Raw genomic sequence first — 19,949 nt, 5'->3', positions numbered from 1 at the left:
TCGTAAGTATTTATAAGTATTACTTTATGACATTTCGCGGAAACTTACTTTGATGTAAGAAAGTTAGAAAACTCGTAAACTTTTGTCTTTGATGTTACTGCATGCGTGCATCGCACAAAACATAACAATAAACATATCCACCTATGCAATCTCATCACAATATAGGCACTTATATCTCTAGTTCAAAACTAGGTATACTTAATAGATATTGGGCAGCTATGGGCTGATCCTACGTCGAAATACAAAAAAATATGACAGTTTGCTGAAGTCGGCCGCTAAATAAACTTGCTAAGTATGAATGAGTTAACTCCAGCTCGCATTAGGCTATCTGCAGTAAGATCTAGGTCTGCTAGGGTTCCCAGGAGCACGGCCCACTGCGCTCAGATATCAAGTTCCTCCTACTGCATGGGGCTGGCTCATCGAAGTTCATTGCTGGCCGCTGGGCTTTATTAATATAATTAATAAGTATGTATAAGGGACATAAAAATTAAACACACTTACATGAATAGATGAATTATCTATTAACTGTGTTATGGTTTTAAACCTTTCTCTACGCATCCATTCTTACATACATAACTTATTTAATTACCTAAACAAACACTGTGAAAAACCTAGTAAGTAATAATTATTGTTTGTTGAAAATTGAAATTCAATTATGATTATTTCGAATCAATTGAAACATTTATTGAGCGAATCTGATTTGCGCTTAGTCGCAAAGATACTAAAAGTGTCCGATGTGCATGCGTTGGTAATGAAATTCAGCGACATAAGTATTACACCTCTAGTCTATAGTCTATGCCTTAGTGCCTCCCCTGATCAAGTGTGCATGTTCACCAGACCTCATCTCTAGCAATGCCCTTATTCGATCCCGGCGTGGGAATCGGACCTAATTACTTTACTTTGTACAGTGATAACGATAACAGTACCTCCATAGTATGCGATTAATTTGGGTCAATATTTGCAGTTGGCTCGTTCGTTGTAAGAGAGGTTATCTGGTTAGGTCATAGATGAATAATGTGTGGTATTATATCTATGTATTCGACTTTTGTAATTAAAGAACTTTGATAGTGAATAATTTCCTCCTAGCCGAAGCCACAGCTCCTGATGAAGCAACCATTAGATTACAGTCAGTTATAGGTAGTTATTGGGTAAAAATACCCTCAAAATTCAAAGTACAGAAATTTTCCATTGGAGGAATAACAATGCTCTTTAACATTATCCTTAAATAAGTTAAGGTTTTAGTAGACAGTGGATGAAGGCTGGTGTTCAGTGGGGTTACCATCACTGAACATTAGCAATAAACAATCATAAAGCTCACAGCACGTATAGATAGCCTTTCTTTCTTCTGTCAACAAGGTATTCGTGAGCTACTCAAAATCTGACGTAACTTGGATGTGACAGATTTTGACAGGCAAGCGACGCTGCTTATGGATTATTAATTGCTAATGTGTCGGTGGTGGTACGGAATCAACTAGAAGCCAGAACCAGAGAATAAGATGGCCTGTAGAAACACCTCTCATAAAGGGTCAGAGCTTCAGCTTGTGTTATGCAAGTTAAGTAAGTGAACACATACGCAACGACGACGCGGCAGGAGTCTGGTGGTGTCACAACGAGTGAGTCACTCGCGAGACGGTCGGGGCTGACCAGCAAATGTCACGAGGACCGGTCATCGGTCACCAGGCCGATCAACAGATAACACGGGTTGAAAAACTTTCTGGTGGAACTTATTCTGAATGGATGAACTTAATGTTGATGCGCTAGCTCTGGATTGAAATCATTTGTAATAACTTCCCGCATTGACGTTGTGATAAATAGTTATAAAATAGTCTGTAATATTAAAACATTCAAACTTAGTTATTACTTACTAAAACACAATAAAATGTGACTTTGGAAGTAAGTAAGTAGGTATACGTTTAAGCAACAGGAATTATTTTTCATGCATTTTAAAGGACGATTAAAGTTAAATCAGCAGCTACCTTATCATTATCGGTAAGCAAAGTGTTGCGGTGGCGGTACGTAAAATCATTATTTAACTTAAAATTCACTTAGTCCGATTCTTCTCAGGTGACCCTCAGACCCTGGGTCAGTTAATAATAAGTACTTATACCTACCTTTCTGGATACCTAATTAACATTAAAACAAAATGTCGTGCGTGTATTATTACGTTTTTTGTTAAGCTTAAACGTTTCCGTATAAAGTAGGCATGTAGGTAGGTCCATCTAGGTAATTCCTTGCGATGTCACGGTCATGTTGAGGTTTAAATTCTGTTCATCAGAAGTTATTATGATAGGTTTGACACGATGGATGAGGAGTTGCATGAGGAAGAGTGGTTTGCTGTGTGATGTCTACGTAATTAAGTAGGTATGTACATATATCCAGTGGTAGTATGATGTAGGTATTTCATTAAGTTCGTTTTTGTTTCTCAAAATCGAATTTAGGCCTGAGCACCATTATTATTAACTACTACACTGTCCTGAATAATGAAAAATATATCTATCAATCTATCAAGGCTCCAGAACTTATCAGAAAGTATAGCCTCGCTGGTAATATGAGTGCATGTTTATGCTGATGATGATACATATTTGCACAGATAGCTGTTAGCTGTTCTACATAAATCCGTCATGCATTACGCCCCTGTCGCCAAGTGGCGTCATTTTATATAATAAAAGTGCTTACATAAACACCTTAAAAACCTTCAGAATGGCTGTACCGATTTTGATGAAATATAACAATATGTATGTAGATTGTAGGTAGGTATGTATTGATAGGTAAATTAAAATAATAATTCAAATTTCCATCATCTTAGAGCTACGGTATCAGAAAAAGACACACTCGTATTCAAATAAACACGAAAACTTATAACACCAGTCTCTCCATAGGCGATAAGTTTCATAAGTATCGATTGTTTCTGCCGATGTTTCTAAACATTCAACAATGATACAAAACAAGTTTGGTATCTCCAAATACAAATACAGGTGAAGACACCATTTCCTGAAATTAATTAGCAAAGACGTGTTAAAAATCCAGTTTATGTCTTTTATAGTGTATTTTATTTTGTATGGACTGGTGAACCACATCACAGTAGTATTATATTTTTCTTACGATGTATACCTACTTATAATTTTTCGTATTCCGTTGCTAGACCAAATTGAAATCATATTCGTATCCTATAATTACTCTAGCTAGACTGTAGGTAATAAAAACGCCATGTGAACTATCTTCAACGGCCGGGCATTCGTTAAAAAAACTCGACTGATAGCAAGAATGATCGTTGCGTGTAAATTTTGATTACATTAAAATTGGCGGGATATCACAAGAATAAGATAATAATAGGTGGCCTTCAGGCGGCAGAACGTTCTAGCTTTCCGGTCGTCGGCGTCGCGAGTGAAGCACCGAAATTGCACAGGATGGGATGACTGTCCAAGTGTCCAGCGAATCCAAATTGACAAACATTGCGTTCGCTTTGCGTGACTAAAGTTTATTTTAAGTATCTTTTTACTGGTTTCTAATAAGCGGCTACCCGAAATAATAACTGAATGATAGGTACTCGTATGTTCATAACACACTCGTGTAAAATACAAAAAATATGCGTGTTTTGTAAATACTAATAGGTAGAATTAAGGTTATAAATAACACAAAATCCTAGTTTAAATTTTATAAAGATAACGAACGAATCATGGTTCAGCATTGGAACTGGCCTTCTCGCCTCTTCAGCTAGTTTTCCTCTGTTCCGCCGTTTGCCGCATCCCTCTTACAGCATTAATCATGCCTATAACTTTGTTCCTGATTCCCTGTCGGCTGGTCGAGTGGAGGAGCCGCCCACTCCGCAGGTGATGTTCGCACACTAACGAGCCGCTTCCGCTAACATTGGCGACACTCGGCCAAGTGCAGAGGATGTGAACATCGCACGAATATAACTCAATCACTGGCCCGCAGTATTCGGGAACACCCACTCACTTATACCGTATCATACGGCTACCGAAAGAAAAATTCTCAGACAAACATCACAGTAGAAGGAAGCAATTATATTCAAATCGGTCTTCTAACTGCACCACAAACATTTATAATTGAAGTGGCAGACTTGATAGGCACTAGACCGTAGGGGGCCGTATATTTCATAGACTCTATATTTAGACGCCGCGCACTCGACTGTCAGGGATGTCGCGATTATTTTATTGAGAATAACTGACTGATAAAGCGCCTGACGGAAAATTGGTCGCTGTTCTTTGTTTGGCGAAGTCGTTCCGTGTAGGTGCACGGTGCACGGTCGTCAAAAACGATTGGACATTTGTGAAACATGCGCACAAATTGCGGCTGCAACCCGACACGCGGAGTGACCGCTAATAGATAAGCGATTAATGCGCACTGACATGATTTACCTTGCGTAACAACAGCGCAAGCGCATTGACAAGCCTTATAGACTACAAAGCTTCTGTCCAGCTGGAGTAACCGTATTGTGTCTCCTCTTTCCAGGTGCTGAATTGTCGTCGCGATGTATCTGAGGGCGTGTCTGGTGGCGCTGCTGGCCGTGTCGCCGGCGCTGGCGGCCGTGTGCCCGGACGCGTGCCTGTGCTCCACCACGCGCGACGGGCTGCACCGCGCCGCCTGCAGCGACGTGCACAAGCTCTACAAGTTCACCCTCCGCCAGAAGCACCACAACGTGAACATCCTCGACCTCTCGCACAACAACATCTCGCGGCTCACGCACGAGCTGGACCGCCTCACCGAGGTCGTCACGCTCGACCTCTCCACTAACGGACTCACCGAACTCGACAAGTTCCTCCACAACGCCAAGAAGTTGGTGCACTTGAATCTGGCGAACAACCGATTCCAGCATCTCTCGATGACGCCTCTACCTACAAGTGTTAGTTCTGTAGACTTAACTAACAATCTGTTGCGAGACGTGCCGTATGACTTGAAGCATTTGAGCAGTCTGGAACACCTGGAGCTGGCGGGCAACCCGCTGGACTGCTCCTGCGGCAATCTCCTGGCGCGCGACCAGCTGCTGCGAGACAACGTCTTCATTGACGACGTCAAATGCGCAAGTCCACGAAACCTCAAAGGAAAGTCATGGCTGGAATTGAAAACGAAAAGTGTATGTAACGTTCCTAAGTACGAACACAATTACTTAGACATGATGATGGGAGACCAGCCGTTGGACGCGGTGCTCGTCGGCGAGGAAACCACGGCGCTGAAGTCGATGCCATTAGTAGCTAATAGTGATTTAGAGGATGGTAACATTATTCAAGGGGACCAAATAGTAGAGGACGATAGTCAACAATTTATTAGAGTTAAAAAATTAAAATATACACAAACAACTGATGAAGTTGAAGGGTCGGGTGATGCGACAGAAACGACACCATCCCAAGACATAGTAGAGGCTAGACATGTGAGCGCACTAGAGGCTGAAGAGAAGAAGGAGGACACCACAGAAGATACAATTGAAGGGTCAGGATTTGAAGGATCTGGGTTTGGTTTCTACAATGAGGAACTAGAAAAGCCTGTAGAAACTACAACTACTACACCTCCTGAGTTATATACTGGCCCAATAGTACCACTTATTCCTGATGACAATACTTCAGAGTATCCGATACCACCACCACCAACAGTTTATGAAGGAGGTCCACTATGGCACAGCGAAACCACCTTAGCACCTGTTATTGAGAGAGTGGCAACCGAAAGAAGTGCTACAGTTCAGTTAACACGTGACACTACTGTGTCGGAGCCAATCCGTGTGACACAGCCTTCTGACGTCAACGATCTGGCCTCTTCAGAACCAGCACCCCATAAAACGGGTACATATGTTTGCATAGCTATTATCATAGTTATACTTGTTGGATTAATCGGATTTGCAATCTTAAAGGGACAAATGAGAAAACGAAGGGACCGAAGACTTCTCAGACAGCAAAAGAGAGATGTAGAAAAGGCATCAAAGGAAATGGTGGATATGAACAAGTCATTGCTAGGTAAGCCTGCACTCATAGAAACACCTATTGAAAAGAAGGTAAATGGAAAGTACGAACTAGTGCCAACTCATGAAAATAATCAGAAAAATGGGGATGTAAGCAATGGCATGAAACACAGTGATAACAAAGGTACAAGGACCGACAGTCCAAGAGACACGAACCAGAACAAGAGTAGCTCAAAAGACAACAACTTAGCAGACGACAAACAATCATCACCTACGCAGCAGGATACATCGTTTGAATCTGGACCTACCTCACCTGACTCCCGGAAAGACACTCATTCGCTGTCTAGCGAGGACATATTCGTGCCTCTAAACGACGATGATGGGCCGAAACTAAACGGGGTTGATTCGGACGCGTCACAAGGTTTGTTAAATGATCCGAGTTTTTCTGATTTCCTGTCGCCGTCGCGGGAATACGTGCCGGTGTACTCGCCGGACATGGGCCGCGTGAGGATCAAGCTCTCGGAGACGCCGAAGCCCAAGACTCCGGTGCTGGTTACTCGAAGCCGGTCCAACGCCGGCGACATCATCATCACGCCGGCGCACAGCCCCGGCGCGCGCGCCTCCGCCACCTGAGACCCGCGACACAAGCCAAGGACCTTCAATCAGTGTCTAGTAGCAAACACTAAACTATTGGCAAAACTTCTGTGATTTCGTGTGCGTAGAATGTGTGCTCGGTACTCGGTTCGTTGTCAAGTCTGAAACTCTGCTGCCAAAGCGTGTTTGTAGTCGTCAGTGCCTTTATTTTATACATAGCCTAGTATGATAGCTATATTTATGAGAATATATTATACCTACGCAATAAAATAAAATCATATTTTTATACGTGTAGAAATGTTGCCATGTTCATGATAGCTATTAAAGTAGATAGGTTTTATTTAATTGTCAGTAAGCGCACATGTTTACGTTTTGTTTGTAGTTTTTATACAAACGTGGTCAGTAATTGTATGAAAAAGGTCGCTGTGATGGTATTGCTGGTCGATTATGTAGTGAAATGCAGCTATGTATGTGGGACTATCATTATTTCTTAAGTTATTTATGATATCGATTCCCTCACTGATGTATTTTTGATCAATCCTTTGAGATGGTTTTTAAAATGTATATGGTTGTGTACTTACTTTTACCGTAAAGTAGAGTTTGGCAAAACAGAACAACGAGGATGTTTGTAATTTACATTTATTATGATTATAATATTGTTTTAAATTGTGGTTTTTATTGAGGAGACGAATTACATCTTTCATTTCCTAGTGGTAATCGTCTGGGCAGGTATATACTGGATCTTTCATCTTGAAGCTATGTTCCTTAACAGTAGATTATGTTAATTAAGTTAAGAATGTGATACCATTTTATTGTAAGAATAAAACTACTTCCTCTTTGTGTAAATAGAATTATTTTCTATTCGTATTTTGTATATTTGTCAACAACTATAATTTTACTTTGGTTTCTATTTCATAATTAATTTAAGAACTCTGCTTTTAGTTCAGTAAGCTTTTAACAAATGTCATTATGAAACAAAGTAATGGTAATTTAGGTTAAAATATTATCGGTTTCCTTATTTTTTACTATAATTTATTGTCTATGATCCCGACTCGTGTTACGTTCATCAACAGATAGAGAACAATAGCAGCAACAAACTGATTAATTAGGTATTAAATGCTTATTATATTCTGCCGAGAGTTACAATATAAAAACGTTGATTGAATTTGTGTCTTTTATTTTCCTATTTGTGTATTTTATACTTTGGACTAAGCACTTAAAGATAGCTTCTGGGCATAATACAGGCAGGATTTTTTTCAGTTTCTCTAGCTAGCTATTTACAAGTACCTAGTGCTAACCGATCGATGTACCTACCTACAACAAAAACCCGCCTCAAACGGAACATTTAAAATTATTGTAGTCAAGATTCTAATCCTCAAATTCATAGAACTTTTTGACACTTTGCAATAGGTTTAAAATTGACATTGTGATATACGATTTACAACTTTTTGACTGACGTAGAGAGTCGAGACTCGTGTGTTTCGAAATCAATTTTAACCTTGTTGTAAATTTTCAATACAGTCAATGAATTTTAGGGTAAGTAGGTAAGTATAAGAGTTATTATTACTTATGTTGTATTAGTAGGTTTACCCTTGTATCAGGAAGGTAAATAATATAGAATTTGAAAAGGTCATACTTTTCAGTTAGCTCTTGTTCTGTCTGTACTTACTGAAAAACATCCTAAGAAGCGCCACCTAGAGATATTTCCTGTACTACTAATGTACATTATAATTATTATGATAAATTCCGGAAAGATTTGTAGATGGCGCTTTAATACGTTTACAGAAAGTACCTACTGTACTGAAATACATATTACGGAAATCCAGCTTTCATGATATATCAATCGCGACCAACGACAAAGTTCCGCCCAATTGCTATATTTTATGTACTTACAAGTATAATATATAATTATAAGTGGAGCTTTTTCATTGCTAGCAAGTGTAGTTTTAACAAAAGTAAAACAATACAAACAAAATATATATTATATTTATGTGAATAACTAAGACGGTAACTATACAGAAACATTTTAAGTTTATTGACACTTTAAAAAAATACAATACTACTTTATTACTTACTTATTATAAATTAAATTAACAAAATATTATGTACAATTTACCTATTCCTCTGAAAAGTCTTACATCAAAATATTTTAAAAGTCACTCTCACGTGGTTCGTCGTCGTCTATAGAATTCCTCCTATTTCTCGGCCTCAGAGGCCTTTCCATTTCAGCTTCAACTTCCACCGTGATGCTGTCAGCACCCGCCTCGTACTCCGACATCCTGCGGCGCCGCGCCCCGGGCGACTGGTCCAGCTCGGCTATCTCATGACTCCCATACTTGGCTGATCTTCTCCGCCGCCTTCTGCGTCTGTCGTCAGTATTTTCAACCATTTCAAACTCATCCCTTACATCGCCATTCCGTTCAGTTTCTTCTAAAAGATCTCCGCTTGATTTCGTTTTTCTGCGGCCTCTTCGTTTCTTTGACTTGCCTGAGCCAGCCTCGTTGAGGGAATAGCAGGAGGTGTTGAGCTTGGGCATGGAGAGAGCCTCGATGTACGAGGGCGGGGGCACCAGGTCTCGAGGGTCAGGTGCATTGCACTGCGCCTCCTGCTCGGCACGTATCCTCATCTGTCGCAGCCTGTCTCTCGCTTCTTCCACCTGTCTCTCCCTTTCTGCCTGTATCGCTTCTAGCCTTCTCTTCATCGATCTTTTTACTGCTGACACAACTAGGAATACTAACGTTAATCCAACAATTACGCTGAACAAGAACCACACCACACCATCCGCATTCATGGTTTGCTGGCCCGGCACCCAGGTCATGTAGCACGCGTCGAACCAGGTCTTACCGAACAACTCCGAGGGACTGTTGCAAATCAGCTTATAGGATTCTTCTTTCTTATTTGGCTCCAGAGTTACATATTCGAAAAAGTCATACATATTATTGTAGGAGCAGTCACACCGCCACATATTGTCGTCTAAATCTAAGTTGTCGAGGTACGGGTTGGACTGGAAGTATGCCTTGTGCCATATTGTTGTGAATCGGTTTCCAGTCACCGACAGAGAGGTGAGCCGAGGCAGCATGAAGAATGTGTAGTTATTTACTGCACTGATGCGATTATAGTTTAGGTTTAGTTTTTGTAAGGTATTTGAAGATATGCTGTCAGGTATGTGTGAAAGTAGATTTCGAGACAAATTGATGTCAATCAAAGACTGCAAGCCTTCCAAGGAATCCTTTCCGATCATACTTATTTCACATTGGCTCATGTCCATCACGGTTACTGATAGAGACTTCAAATGTCCTACCTTTGTAAAGTAGTTTCTTGATAGGTTAATCTGAGATAACTCTGGAGTTTCAAGAAGAGCGTCTTCCGGTAGAGCGGGTATTTCATTCCAAGACAAATCTAGGTATTTTAGCTTGAGTAATCCTCGGAATGTGTCACGTTTTATTGAACTAATACTGTTATAGGAGAGGTCTAAATATTCTAACTTTGTATTGTTAACAAACTCCATGCTAGTGAGGTATCGTACCATGTTGTGACTGATGTACGCCTTTCTTAGATTTGGGAAGCCTTCGAGGCTCGGTTGCATAACGTTGCAATAGGAAATATCGAGATACCTCAATGAATCTGATAAAAGAGTTTCAGTAGTTGTTGCTAAAACTAGGCGAAAATTGTGCGACATTTGCAAAGTAATCAGTGACGGAAGGCTGACGAGGGAATCATGATGGATATAGCTGAGCTGGCAGTTGCTAACATCCAACAGCCTTAAGGTTGAAGACATAAGGCTGTGGATTCTTCTTAACGGATTATGGCTGAGCCTGAGAACTTTCAAATTGCTCAATCCAAGGAGTGGCGATCTTCCGTGAATAGTTGCGATGGCACATTTTTCCAAAATTAATATCTCTAGACTGTTACTGACAAAAAGTTCTTGATTTTCTAAGTTTCCAAGTGAAGTAAATCGGTTATTTGATAAATCGAGGACTCGTAAACTTGTTGCTAGTAGTAATACTTCGTTGGGGTTCAAGTTGAGCCACACTTCGAATGCGTTTCTGGACAAATTCAACAGGTCCAGATTGGTCAGGTTGAACAGCGCATCTGCAGGCAGAGTACTTAGCTGGTTTCCGCTTAAATCTAGTGTTCCTAAGTTGGGAAACCTGTTCAGATTTCTCGGAAATGATGTGATTTCATTGTTGGAAGCATTTAGCCTCTGGACCTGGAAACCAATAAATAATATCATAAATAATTTAATAAAGAGGGTAATAGACATCCTTCAATAATAATTTATATCTCACCATGGACTAAGCATTCCCTTCCTTCATTGGAAGGAGACCCGTGCCCCAGCAGTGGGGATGTGATGGGTCGTGATGATGAATGACCGTATATAATACTTGTGGTACATGTTCAAAGGCTACAAAGTGCTACTAACTACTAGTAACTACTGGTGGTGTTCTTAATCATTACCTTGGAACTACCCCCAGGAGGGATGTCAGTCAGTCCAAGGCTGGAGCAGTCCACACTGACGAGGTCTTCACTGCAGAGACACACGTTGCACAGACCTCCCGGGTCATTGTCCTCATAGTCCAGGGTTCCTGCGACTGCAGTCAGGCATAGTAAGGCACCTATGCTCCTGAGTAGCACGACCATGTCTGAGCAGTTGCATTACTCATCTGTAATGAGGATGTTGGTTGAGTCATCGTAATTATGAGAAAGTGATTAGTGGAAAATGGGTAAGGGTAAAGATTTTAATGATTTACTTACATAAGGTGATGAGATTAGATTGACCTAGTTTTATGTAGTTACAAAAAATGAATGATGTTCAAGCTTATTTAGTGTCTTGAGTTTCTTTAATTCAAATAATATACTTGAACACCTGCATCAATCGCAGAACCCCAAAAATAGATAAGTGTCTACTTGTCATTGAAGACACGTCGGAAAATGCTTCCTAATTCATAAGGTTAGTTCTGTGTATTGTTTGCTGTATTTCAAAGAATGTAGGTAGTACTTAACTAAATCTCAATGACTTATGAAACTGTAATGTGTAATATAACACTGTTATCTCTTTTTTATCAATGTTAGATAAAGCCATAGGTTTGTTGTGTAGAAGGCGAATTTGGGTCGGTCCTATATGTACCTGCTATGTAGTTTGTAGTTCAGCCTTTGTAGGGCAGAAACGCGCTATTGACATTATCAGCGATTTTGTTAACCTGAAAATTAAAAAGAGATATTGGTCAGATAGATAGCTTTATAAAAAAATAGGTAAACATAGAAATCAAAATAAAACCTTTATTGCTCTGGAATTGTTAACTTCAGACTGGCACAGTCAACTTGAGCCAGAGAAGTTAGGTCACTAGCAGTTTCTTAAATGTTTAAAACTAAGTAACTATTTATCTGTTTAATAATAATAATAACGTTTAAGGGTAGGTGTAGGTGGTAAGTAACTGCTCTTACCGGCGTACCAGGAAATACATGAGTCTACCGAAAGATTAAGGCCTAGTGTTCCAGGTGATGGAGTTTAGCAGTTTACTGTTTTTAATCTTATAAGTTTACTAAATATGTAGTTAGTTATGGAACTTACCTTTACATTAATAAGTTATCCCGTTGGAACTGTTTTAAACTGCAGACTGTGATCACACTTCCAACTCCTAGATTATCCAAAGAGATTATTGTAGGTAATTAATGAGTTAATCACTTTGACATAATTACTTATTATGTTAGGTCACACTCTAAAGAACATATAATTAACACTAAAATCGCAGTTTTAGCACAGTAGACACTGGTAACAGGTTAACAAAGTGTGTAAAAAAATAAACTAAAACAAATTCGTAAAGATGTCGCTAGCGTCGCGGCTCAACAGTTTGTGCTAAATTCAAGTGCTTCTAATCTGATAGCGGTATCTAGCTGATAAGCCACAGTGACTAATGGCCGGTTTCTCAATGAGAAGTTTACTAAGCGGAATAAATACTTCCACCTTAGCGCCCTGTTGCTGTATCATCAATTCATCAGCTTTAAGTTCTACTTGACTGCTTCGTAAGGAGTGTTATTCTGATTATTTATGTACATTGAAAGGTTTTTTTTGTAGTTCTTGGATAAGGAATCTATGCTTTCAGGTTATCGCATTTCAGTTTCAGTGGCTATAATCACCTGATAAGAGGAATTTAATTTACAAACGCCATCTAGTGGAGAATCGGCGAACTTCACAGTAGGTGTGGCATCTACCGTCGACATTGTCATGTATCGGACAGACTGTATTTTGGTTCCCTTGTACGATATCATTGTGTTTCTGTCCTGATGTTGGTAGGTGGCATAAGTGGTCACGGTGAGAGATATTTTATGTTTGAATGCTTGTTCCCGTTGTGAGGGTTAAATTACAGATTATTATATTTTGGAATAATAATGAAACTAATATAATCCTAGTCAATTTATTCTTAATTTACATATCACTCATATCGGCTATCAAAACTTACTTAAATACATTTTATACCTTGTAATCATTATCCTACCAAATAAATAACTTATGCACATTATACAAAACTGTATTCATCAGTGAATTTCCCTAAGGTAGGTAAATATATCTACGAGACTTCCCTGAGGCAGGTAAATATATCTACGAGACCTTTGCAAAATAAGCTGCTCTATCTAAAACATATCTAAACCTACTCAGCCACGCTGAACAACCACCTCATATCATTCAATACTGATCTGCACAGTCCGCCTGACCGACCTCCTGTCGCCCCCCCGCGGCCGGGGCTCCGCCAGGTCCCCGATGGAACGCGAGCGCCGGAACCTGCCAGCCAGCGGCTCTTCATCCACGAAGTCAGGGAGTGAGTGAAACGACGCGTTCAGCCGCGGCATTAATAACGCCTCGTCGTACGTCGGAGGCAAGTCTTCACGCAGAGGAATCCGTAAAACTACAGACTCCACGCGCTCGCTTAATCTGGTCTCCCCAGCCACGTTGTTGGAGCTAGCTGGAGGATCTTCTGACCTGTTGAGGGCCATGAGTCCCCGGCACACGGCCGACGTCAGCACCACTCCGATGATGACGCCAATCATTAAAGCCACCATGCTGAAAGTGTCGTAGCCCTCGCTCGGATGCCACGTCTGGATGTACGCTTCCTGCCAGGATAATTGAGACACGTTGAACGGAGAGTAGCAGACCAGGGACCGCTGGTCCGCGACTTTAGGCGGCTCTCGGGTGAGGTACTCGTATGTGATGAAGAGATTGAGGTTGAAGCCGTCGCAGCTCCATCGGTTCCCCTTCAGCCGCAGCTCGCGGAGGAAGGGGTTCGAGGCGAAGACGGACGTCGGGAACACGTCCCGGAAGTCATTCCCTCTCAGGTCCAACACCGCGAGATGCGGTAGTGACGAGAAGGTGTGGTCCGTGAGGTCGCTGACCGCGTTGTAGCTGAGGTCCAGCTGCTGCAGCGTGCCTGAGGAGAAGTGGTCCGGGAGGAACTCCAACTGGTTCATGGACAGATCCAGTGCCAGAAGCGCCGTCAGCCCCACCACAGCACGCGGGCTTACTGTCAGCAACTGACAGCTGCTCAGGTCTAGACTCCTCAGCGACGACGACGATATATCCGGGACGGCGGAAAACTCATTCCTGGATAGAACGAGATTGTCTAAACTGCTCGCTTCACTGAACGCGCCCGCCGGCAAATTGGAGATCCTGTTTTCAGATAAATCGAGGAAATGTAATGAAGACATCCCGGAGAACGCCGCTTCGTCGATTGTATTGATTTTGTTTTTTGATAAGTCGAGTTTTCTTAATGAGGCGTTGAGGGGAGTGGCCCAGCTCATGTAGTTGTTGTCCGACAGGTTAAGGGTGTGAAGCTTGTCCCATTTTGATAAGAATGAGGGGATAGCGCCACTCAGGTGATTTCCCGCTAGTGTCAGCTTCTCAATGCGCGTGAAGTATTGCAGTTCTGGAGGGAAGTCTACGAAGTTGTTGTTTGATAGATCCAGTATCTGGACCTGGAACGGAAAATAGTCACAATTAAGTCCTAGTAGGTATACTGAAGAAGTTAAATCTATAAATATAAACATCCACACTTGAAGTTAACTTAAAAAGCGTGGAATTAAAATGTATAATCGTGATTAACGTTTCATAAACATATTTAAAATTATAAAAAAAGAAACTTTCGCCTAACCATGCACAACAAAGAGCTATAGTAGGTTACAAACCTGATCATAATCCAGGCCAGCCGGCATCTCGGTCAGCCCCAAGTCCGAGCAGTCCACCTGCAGCCCTCCGTCCAGCTCCACCTGGCGACACGGCGGCTCCGGAGCATCCTCGCAGGAGTAGGAACCCAGCACCAGGACAAGGCATAGCCAGCGCGGGGGTATGGCTGGAGTGAGAGGAGTTGGCGGTGAGTGTTGGTTGCAGTAGTTAAAGGTATATGGTCTTATAGGGTTAGTAAAACGAAACTGGAGCGAAGTACATACGAATAAAGTATGCTTTTGATATGAGCGTCTAGTACAGGGACTATAGTATACGGGTTTTACAATTTACGAAATACGTATTCTTCTGTCACCTGCGTACATTTCTGTCAAAAAATTCGGAAACAACTACTATGTTGACATAAAGTAGGTGCAGAAATGGACCTCTGCCTGCCTACCGCACTGACTAGTAAAATACAAATTTTACCATACAAATGGGTCATGAGTGTTAATGTTAAGTTTTAATAAATATAAATTCGGACGCCCGCTATTTCAAAAAGGTCAGGAGGTGTATGTTTTTGACTTATTTTAAAAATATATAGGGTACCTACCTAATATGTATTTTTTTTGCGTTTTATAATTACAGGACCCTTTATTTGTAGAATAAAATTAAGTTATCTTAGTGAATGCTTACCAAATCCCATAGCGGACACTTCTTTCTTCCTAATCTATTTCACATTTTAACTCAAAACGGTATAACTGCCAAACTTGAATACGAGTCATCACCTACTTTACCGCCTTAGTAATTCTCCAAATATTCTACATTATGTGTTTTCAGATACATTTCTGTGTATCGATAAGCCGATACTATATATTATCTTAAGATAACATCCGATTTGATTCAAAACTTAACACCGCACAGGTATTGCATTTAAAAAAGTCACTTTAAAAAAATGCAACGATTACCACTTTTTCAAAGTAATTTAAAAAGTGTCAAAATAAAATAAACTACGAACACTGACAGTTGGTGGCTGAAAAATAACTACAGTTTAAAAATTGGTGCTGATTGTGTTGAGTGTTATCTCTGATTAGGCATCGACTTATCTTCGAGTTGGGAGTGCTCGGCGAACACGTACAAACTGAATTTCTTATCAATCTGCTCAAACATTGCATTTCGAGTCTAAGGTTAAGATTGTTGTTATTCTTTCGGTAAAGATGGACAAAGATTACGATCTATGATTCACAAAAAAATATCTTTAATAATTTGTAGTATTGTTCATGACTTAGAAACCGACAGACAGCGCCGTTAAAACACCCCAGAAACACTTTACAGAGATAGGCAACATCTTAATAGCAAAATAGCGTCGGAAACATCTAAGTCTAAGTAAGGAGAGTTCGACGGCCAGAGATTTGGTGGACCGCTCAAGACCACTCCTAATGGGTTTTATCCTTATTTATTGACCCGCCGCGCGGGAGTCGGGCCGATACAAATTTAAACTGCCCCGACGTTTTAGGCAGCGTTCCCACTACGCCGGACCGGCAGATCTGCCGAAAACCGGACACCGGACAGAGTGTTCACATTACATCGGATCCCGGAAGAAATTCAGACAGTCCTCAGTTGAATTTGGACCTGCGCGCACAATGGACGACGAAATTGTTGTGTTGTGGTGGTATCTTAATAGAAGGCAAAATAAAAGAAAACATTGGGTACACCCTATTTTACGGGAAAGATTTTCCATTCTTTTCATTTTACATCCAGGGGCGAGGGGAGCACGAGCGGGGCGAGCGGGGGACAGATACCGGCACAAACTCGTTCACATTACTCCGGGCCCGGTCGTTCTACCGGCAATTCGTAGTGACAAAACGTTCGGTAGAAATGCCGGGCTCGGCAAAAATGCCGGACCCGGGATAATGTGAATAGCTTCATACAAATTGTACAGCCACTAGCTCTTCCGGCAGATTTACCGGCGCGGCAGATCTGCCGGAAGAGCTAGTGGCTGTACAATTTGTATGAAGCTATTCACATTATCCCGGGTCCGGCATTTTTGCCGAGCCCGGCATTTCTACCGAAGGCAGCGTTCCCACTACGCCGGACCGGCAGATCTGCCGAAAACCGGACACCGGACAGAGTGTTCACATTACATCGGATCCCGGAAGAAATTCAGACAGTCCTCAGTTGAATTTGGACCTGCGCGCACAATGGACGACGAAATTGTTGTGTTGTGGTGGTATCTTAATAGAAGGCAAAATAAAAGAAAACATTGGGTACACCATATTTTACGGGAAAGATTTTCCATTCTTTTCATTTTACATCCAGGGGCGAGGGGAGCACGAGCGGGGCGAGCGGGGGACAGATACCGGCACAAACTCGTTCACATTACTCCGGGCCCGGTCGTTCTACCGGCAATTCGTAGTGACAAAACGTTCGGTAGAAATGCCGGGCTCGGCAAAAATGCCGGACCCGGGATAATGTGAATAGCTTCATATAAATTGTACAGCCACTAGCTCTTCCGGCAGATTTACCGGCGCGGCAGATCTGCCGGTCCGGCGTAGTGGGAACGCTGCCGAACGTTTTGTCACTACGAATTGCCGGTAGAACGACCGGGCCCGGAGTAATGTGAACGAGTTTGTGCCGGTATCTGTCCACCGCTCGCCTCGCTCGTGCTCCCCTCGCCCCGCCCGTGTTCCACTCACGTCATTCCACGCGCAGGTCCAAATTAAACTGAGGACTGTCTGAATTTCTTCCGGGATCCGATGTAATGTGAACACTCTGTCCGGTGTCCGGTTTTCGGCAGATCTGCCGGTCCGGCGTAGTGGGAACGCTGCCTTAGGCAGCGTTCCCACTACGCCGGACCGGCAGATCTGCCGCGCCGGTAAATCTGCCGGAAGAGCTAGTGGCTGTACAATTTATATGAAGCTATTCACACTATCCCGGGTCCGGCATTTTTGCCGAGCACGGCATTTCTACCGAACGTTTTGTCACTACGAATTGCCGGTAGAACGACCGGGCCCGGAGTAATGTGAACGAGTTTGTGCCGGTATCTGCCCCCCGCTCGCCCCGCTCGTGCTCCCCTCGCCCCTGGATGTAAAATGAAAAGAATGGAAAATCTTTCCCGTAAAATAGGGTGTACCCAATGTTTTCTTTTATTTTGCCTTCTATTAAGATACTACCACAACACAACAATTTCGTCGTCCATTGTGCGCGCAGGTCCAAATTCAACTGAGGACTGTCTGAATTTCTTCCGGGATCCGATGTAATGTGAACACTCTGTCCGGTGTCCGGTTTTCGGCAGATCTGCCGGTCCGGCGTAGTGGGAACGCTGCCTAAGAGAGTACCTCTAATGGAAATATCAGATGTATTTTACCGACGGAGAAAGATTCGAGTTCATTTTCGGAAAATGTTTCAGTGACACAAATTATTGATTAAGTACGCTGATGTTGAATTTTATTAGAGATAGTTCATACAAAAACACTGATATAGTTAAGTACCTATGTATATTACGTATTCGATGGTGTTATATTTTAGTGTCCTAAATGTGATATGATACGGGGTGCTTTAGTCGAACGTTTAAAATCAGCAGTGTTATAATACCAGTGTAGCGCCCTATTAATACCGGAGCAAACACGTTTTAATATAAAAATTATAATAAGTGGAAGTTACTTAAGTAACAAAAATGTGTTTATTAAAATATATAAAAAAAACTATCGATAATCTAATATGAACTCTGTATTTTGACTCTATCCAGACTAGTACAATTATCAAAATTCAATCAGAAACCATAAGATTTCATACACATCTAACACACCGTGTTTTACTGAACTCTCGTTTGGATTGTTCCTAATCGAGGAGGCTTATCAGCGGGACGTCTGCTTTCATCGATTTTCCCAAGCAGCCTTATTACGTAGCTAGCTTTGAATGGAAATTTCATCTCATTTCAGCCACCATAAAGAGATACATCCACTTTTTCCCACATCTTTCTTTTCTTTCTTGTACATAACAGCAAAAAGGTGTTTAGGTAGGTACACCCGTAAATACTTATCCCTTTTCTAACATTTTCTATACGAAGAGATCGTATGAGAACGCGGTAAAATGCCACGCAATCCAGCGTTCGTGATCACCAAATTAAACCATCAAATTAAAAATGAAAAACAGATTATTGGAAATTCCGTATACCTCTTTGCATCCCTTTTCCAAGAAGCTACATAATCAGCCCGCTGAGCCCGCGTTGGGGCGCGATTCGAATAATGAGGTCAACAAAGTTCCCGCCGGTAACGAGCCAAGACAAGCGTGTGCGTTACGTTTTTACGTCACCGGTAAATAATCCCTTCAGGCACTCAGGATTCCTCAGATTGCCGATCGCTTAGATCCGAGGTGACAGCTTCGGCGCACTCGGTAGGATTCTTAGGGGCTCTAAATAGCTGGTTTTACACTCACGCATGGATAAATGAGATTTGTTTAACACGCGTGGTAAATGTGTTTGCGTAAGTATCCCTTTATGTAGCAAAATCAATACTTCAAAAATAACTTTTCCCTAAGGGTTTCAAAACAATAAAAGCAAGTATTAGAAGATAACCTTTCAAGACGCAAATAATACTCGGGACCGTAATAAGGCATAAGTGAGGTCCGGCAAAGAAGAATCTATTGCTGACCCCTCACGTCTTAATACCCGGGGATCAGGGAAATATGACTCGTAAGGAGTCTACCGTATTTATTTGTGCCCCGAATTGCCTGCTTCAGTAATTGTTGATATGTTAAGCCGCTTGACCCTTCGATGTTGGGAATTGGGATGCTCTTTTTATGGATTTATCGGGAATTGATACGCTTGTTGGGATACAGAGTGGAGAGAAAAGGAAAGGGTATCATTATAAATCTGTGCCTATAAAATTATACCATTATCTTGTAGAATGACCTTCATTATGTTTTTTATTCGAAAATCGCTATAACTTTTTAGACGCTGCGAAATAATATGAAAAAGTAAATAATTATAAAATATGTGGTGGATACGAGTACGTAACTTTAAATATTGAAATTGTTTTTTTTTCTTTTGGTACTAACCTCCAGTATTTTACTATGATTCAATTCCACAAAATCAAAATACTTCCAATTTTTATTGATAGGTACTTACTTATTGAAATTGTAGATATGTCCGTAATAATGTACATAGCCTCAAAAGCAAATGAAAGTAATCTTTCAGTTCAGAACAAAGCTAGAGAGTAAAAAGGTTTTGTAAAATAGAATCACTAAACGTAAAGCTATCAAAGTGAGTTTAAAATAGTCTTGACGTTGGAA

At 41.4% G+C, this 19,949-nt stretch overlaps 3 protein-coding genes across 4 annotated transcripts in view; 1 reads left to right on the top strand and 2 right to left on the bottom strand.

Moving 5' to 3' along the window:
- Nucleotides 1-7,670, top strand: part of LOC105391355 (protein windpipe) — a 30,475-nt gene extending 22,805 nt beyond the window's left edge. For both annotated transcript variants that reach the window (XM_011562823.3, XM_048633536.1), the window contains one exon: nucleotides 4,474-7,670. In XM_011562823.3, coding sequence (XP_011561125.3) covers nucleotides 4,493-6,544 — 2,052 coding nt within the window. In that variant the 5' untranslated portion in view covers nucleotides 4,474-4,492 and the 3' untranslated portion in view covers nucleotides 6,545-7,670. The remainder of the gene's footprint in view (nucleotides 1-4,473) is intronic.
- An 803-nt stretch (nucleotides 7,671-8,473) lies between these two features.
- LOC105391978 (insulin-like growth factor-binding protein complex acid labile subunit) lies at nucleotides 8,474-12,369 on the bottom strand. The gene is made up of 4 exons (XM_011563561.3): nucleotides 12,078-12,369; nucleotides 11,634-11,706; nucleotides 10,964-11,169; nucleotides 8,474-10,715 (listed from the first exon to the last, which is right to left on the bottom strand). Exons 3-4 carry the CDS (start codon nucleotides 11,144-11,146, stop codon nucleotides 8,655-8,657), a joined length of 2,244 nt encoding a protein of 747 aa, XP_011561863.3. The 5' UTR covers nucleotides 11,147-11,169; nucleotides 11,634-11,706; nucleotides 12,078-12,369; the 3' UTR covers nucleotides 8,474-8,654.
- Nucleotides 12,370-12,907: 538 nt separating this feature from the next.
- On the bottom strand, nucleotides 12,908-15,710 carry LOC105386834 (leucine-rich repeat-containing G-protein coupled receptor 4). The gene is made up of 3 exons (XM_038112828.2): nucleotides 15,354-15,710; nucleotides 14,684-14,847; nucleotides 12,908-14,473 (listed from the first exon to the last, which is right to left on the bottom strand). Exons 1-3 carry the CDS (start codon nucleotides 15,361-15,363, stop codon nucleotides 13,187-13,189), a joined length of 1,461 nt encoding a protein of 486 aa, XP_037968756.2. The 5' UTR covers nucleotides 15,364-15,710; the 3' UTR covers nucleotides 12,908-13,186.
- Between the last annotated feature and the right edge of the window lie 4,239 nt (nucleotides 15,711-19,949).

Source organism: Plutella xylostella, chromosome 5 (genome assembly GCF_932276165.1).
Source record: "Plutella xylostella chromosome 5, ilPluXylo3.1, whole genome shotgun sequence".
NCBI lineage: Eukaryota > Metazoa > Arthropoda > Insecta > Lepidoptera > Plutellidae > Plutella > Plutella xylostella.
This window is presented reverse-complemented; position numbering and strand designations above follow the sequence as displayed.

Bases quoted from the DNA above. Each gene is read 5' to 3' on its own strand.
- LOC105391978 (XM_011563561.3), bottom strand. From the start codon at position 11,146: ATGGTCGTGCTACTCAGGAGCATAGGTGCCTTACTATGCCTGACTGCA. The intron at 10,716-10,963 runs GTAATGATTAAG...ATTGGTTTCCAG, and splicing joins CTCCTGGGGGTAGTTCCAAG to GTCCAGAGGCTAAATGCTTC.
- LOC105386834 (XM_038112828.2), bottom strand. The intron at 14,474-14,683 runs GTTTGTAACCTA...TTTCCGTTCCAG, and splicing joins CTGGCCTGGATTATGATCAG to GTCCAGATACTGGATCTATC.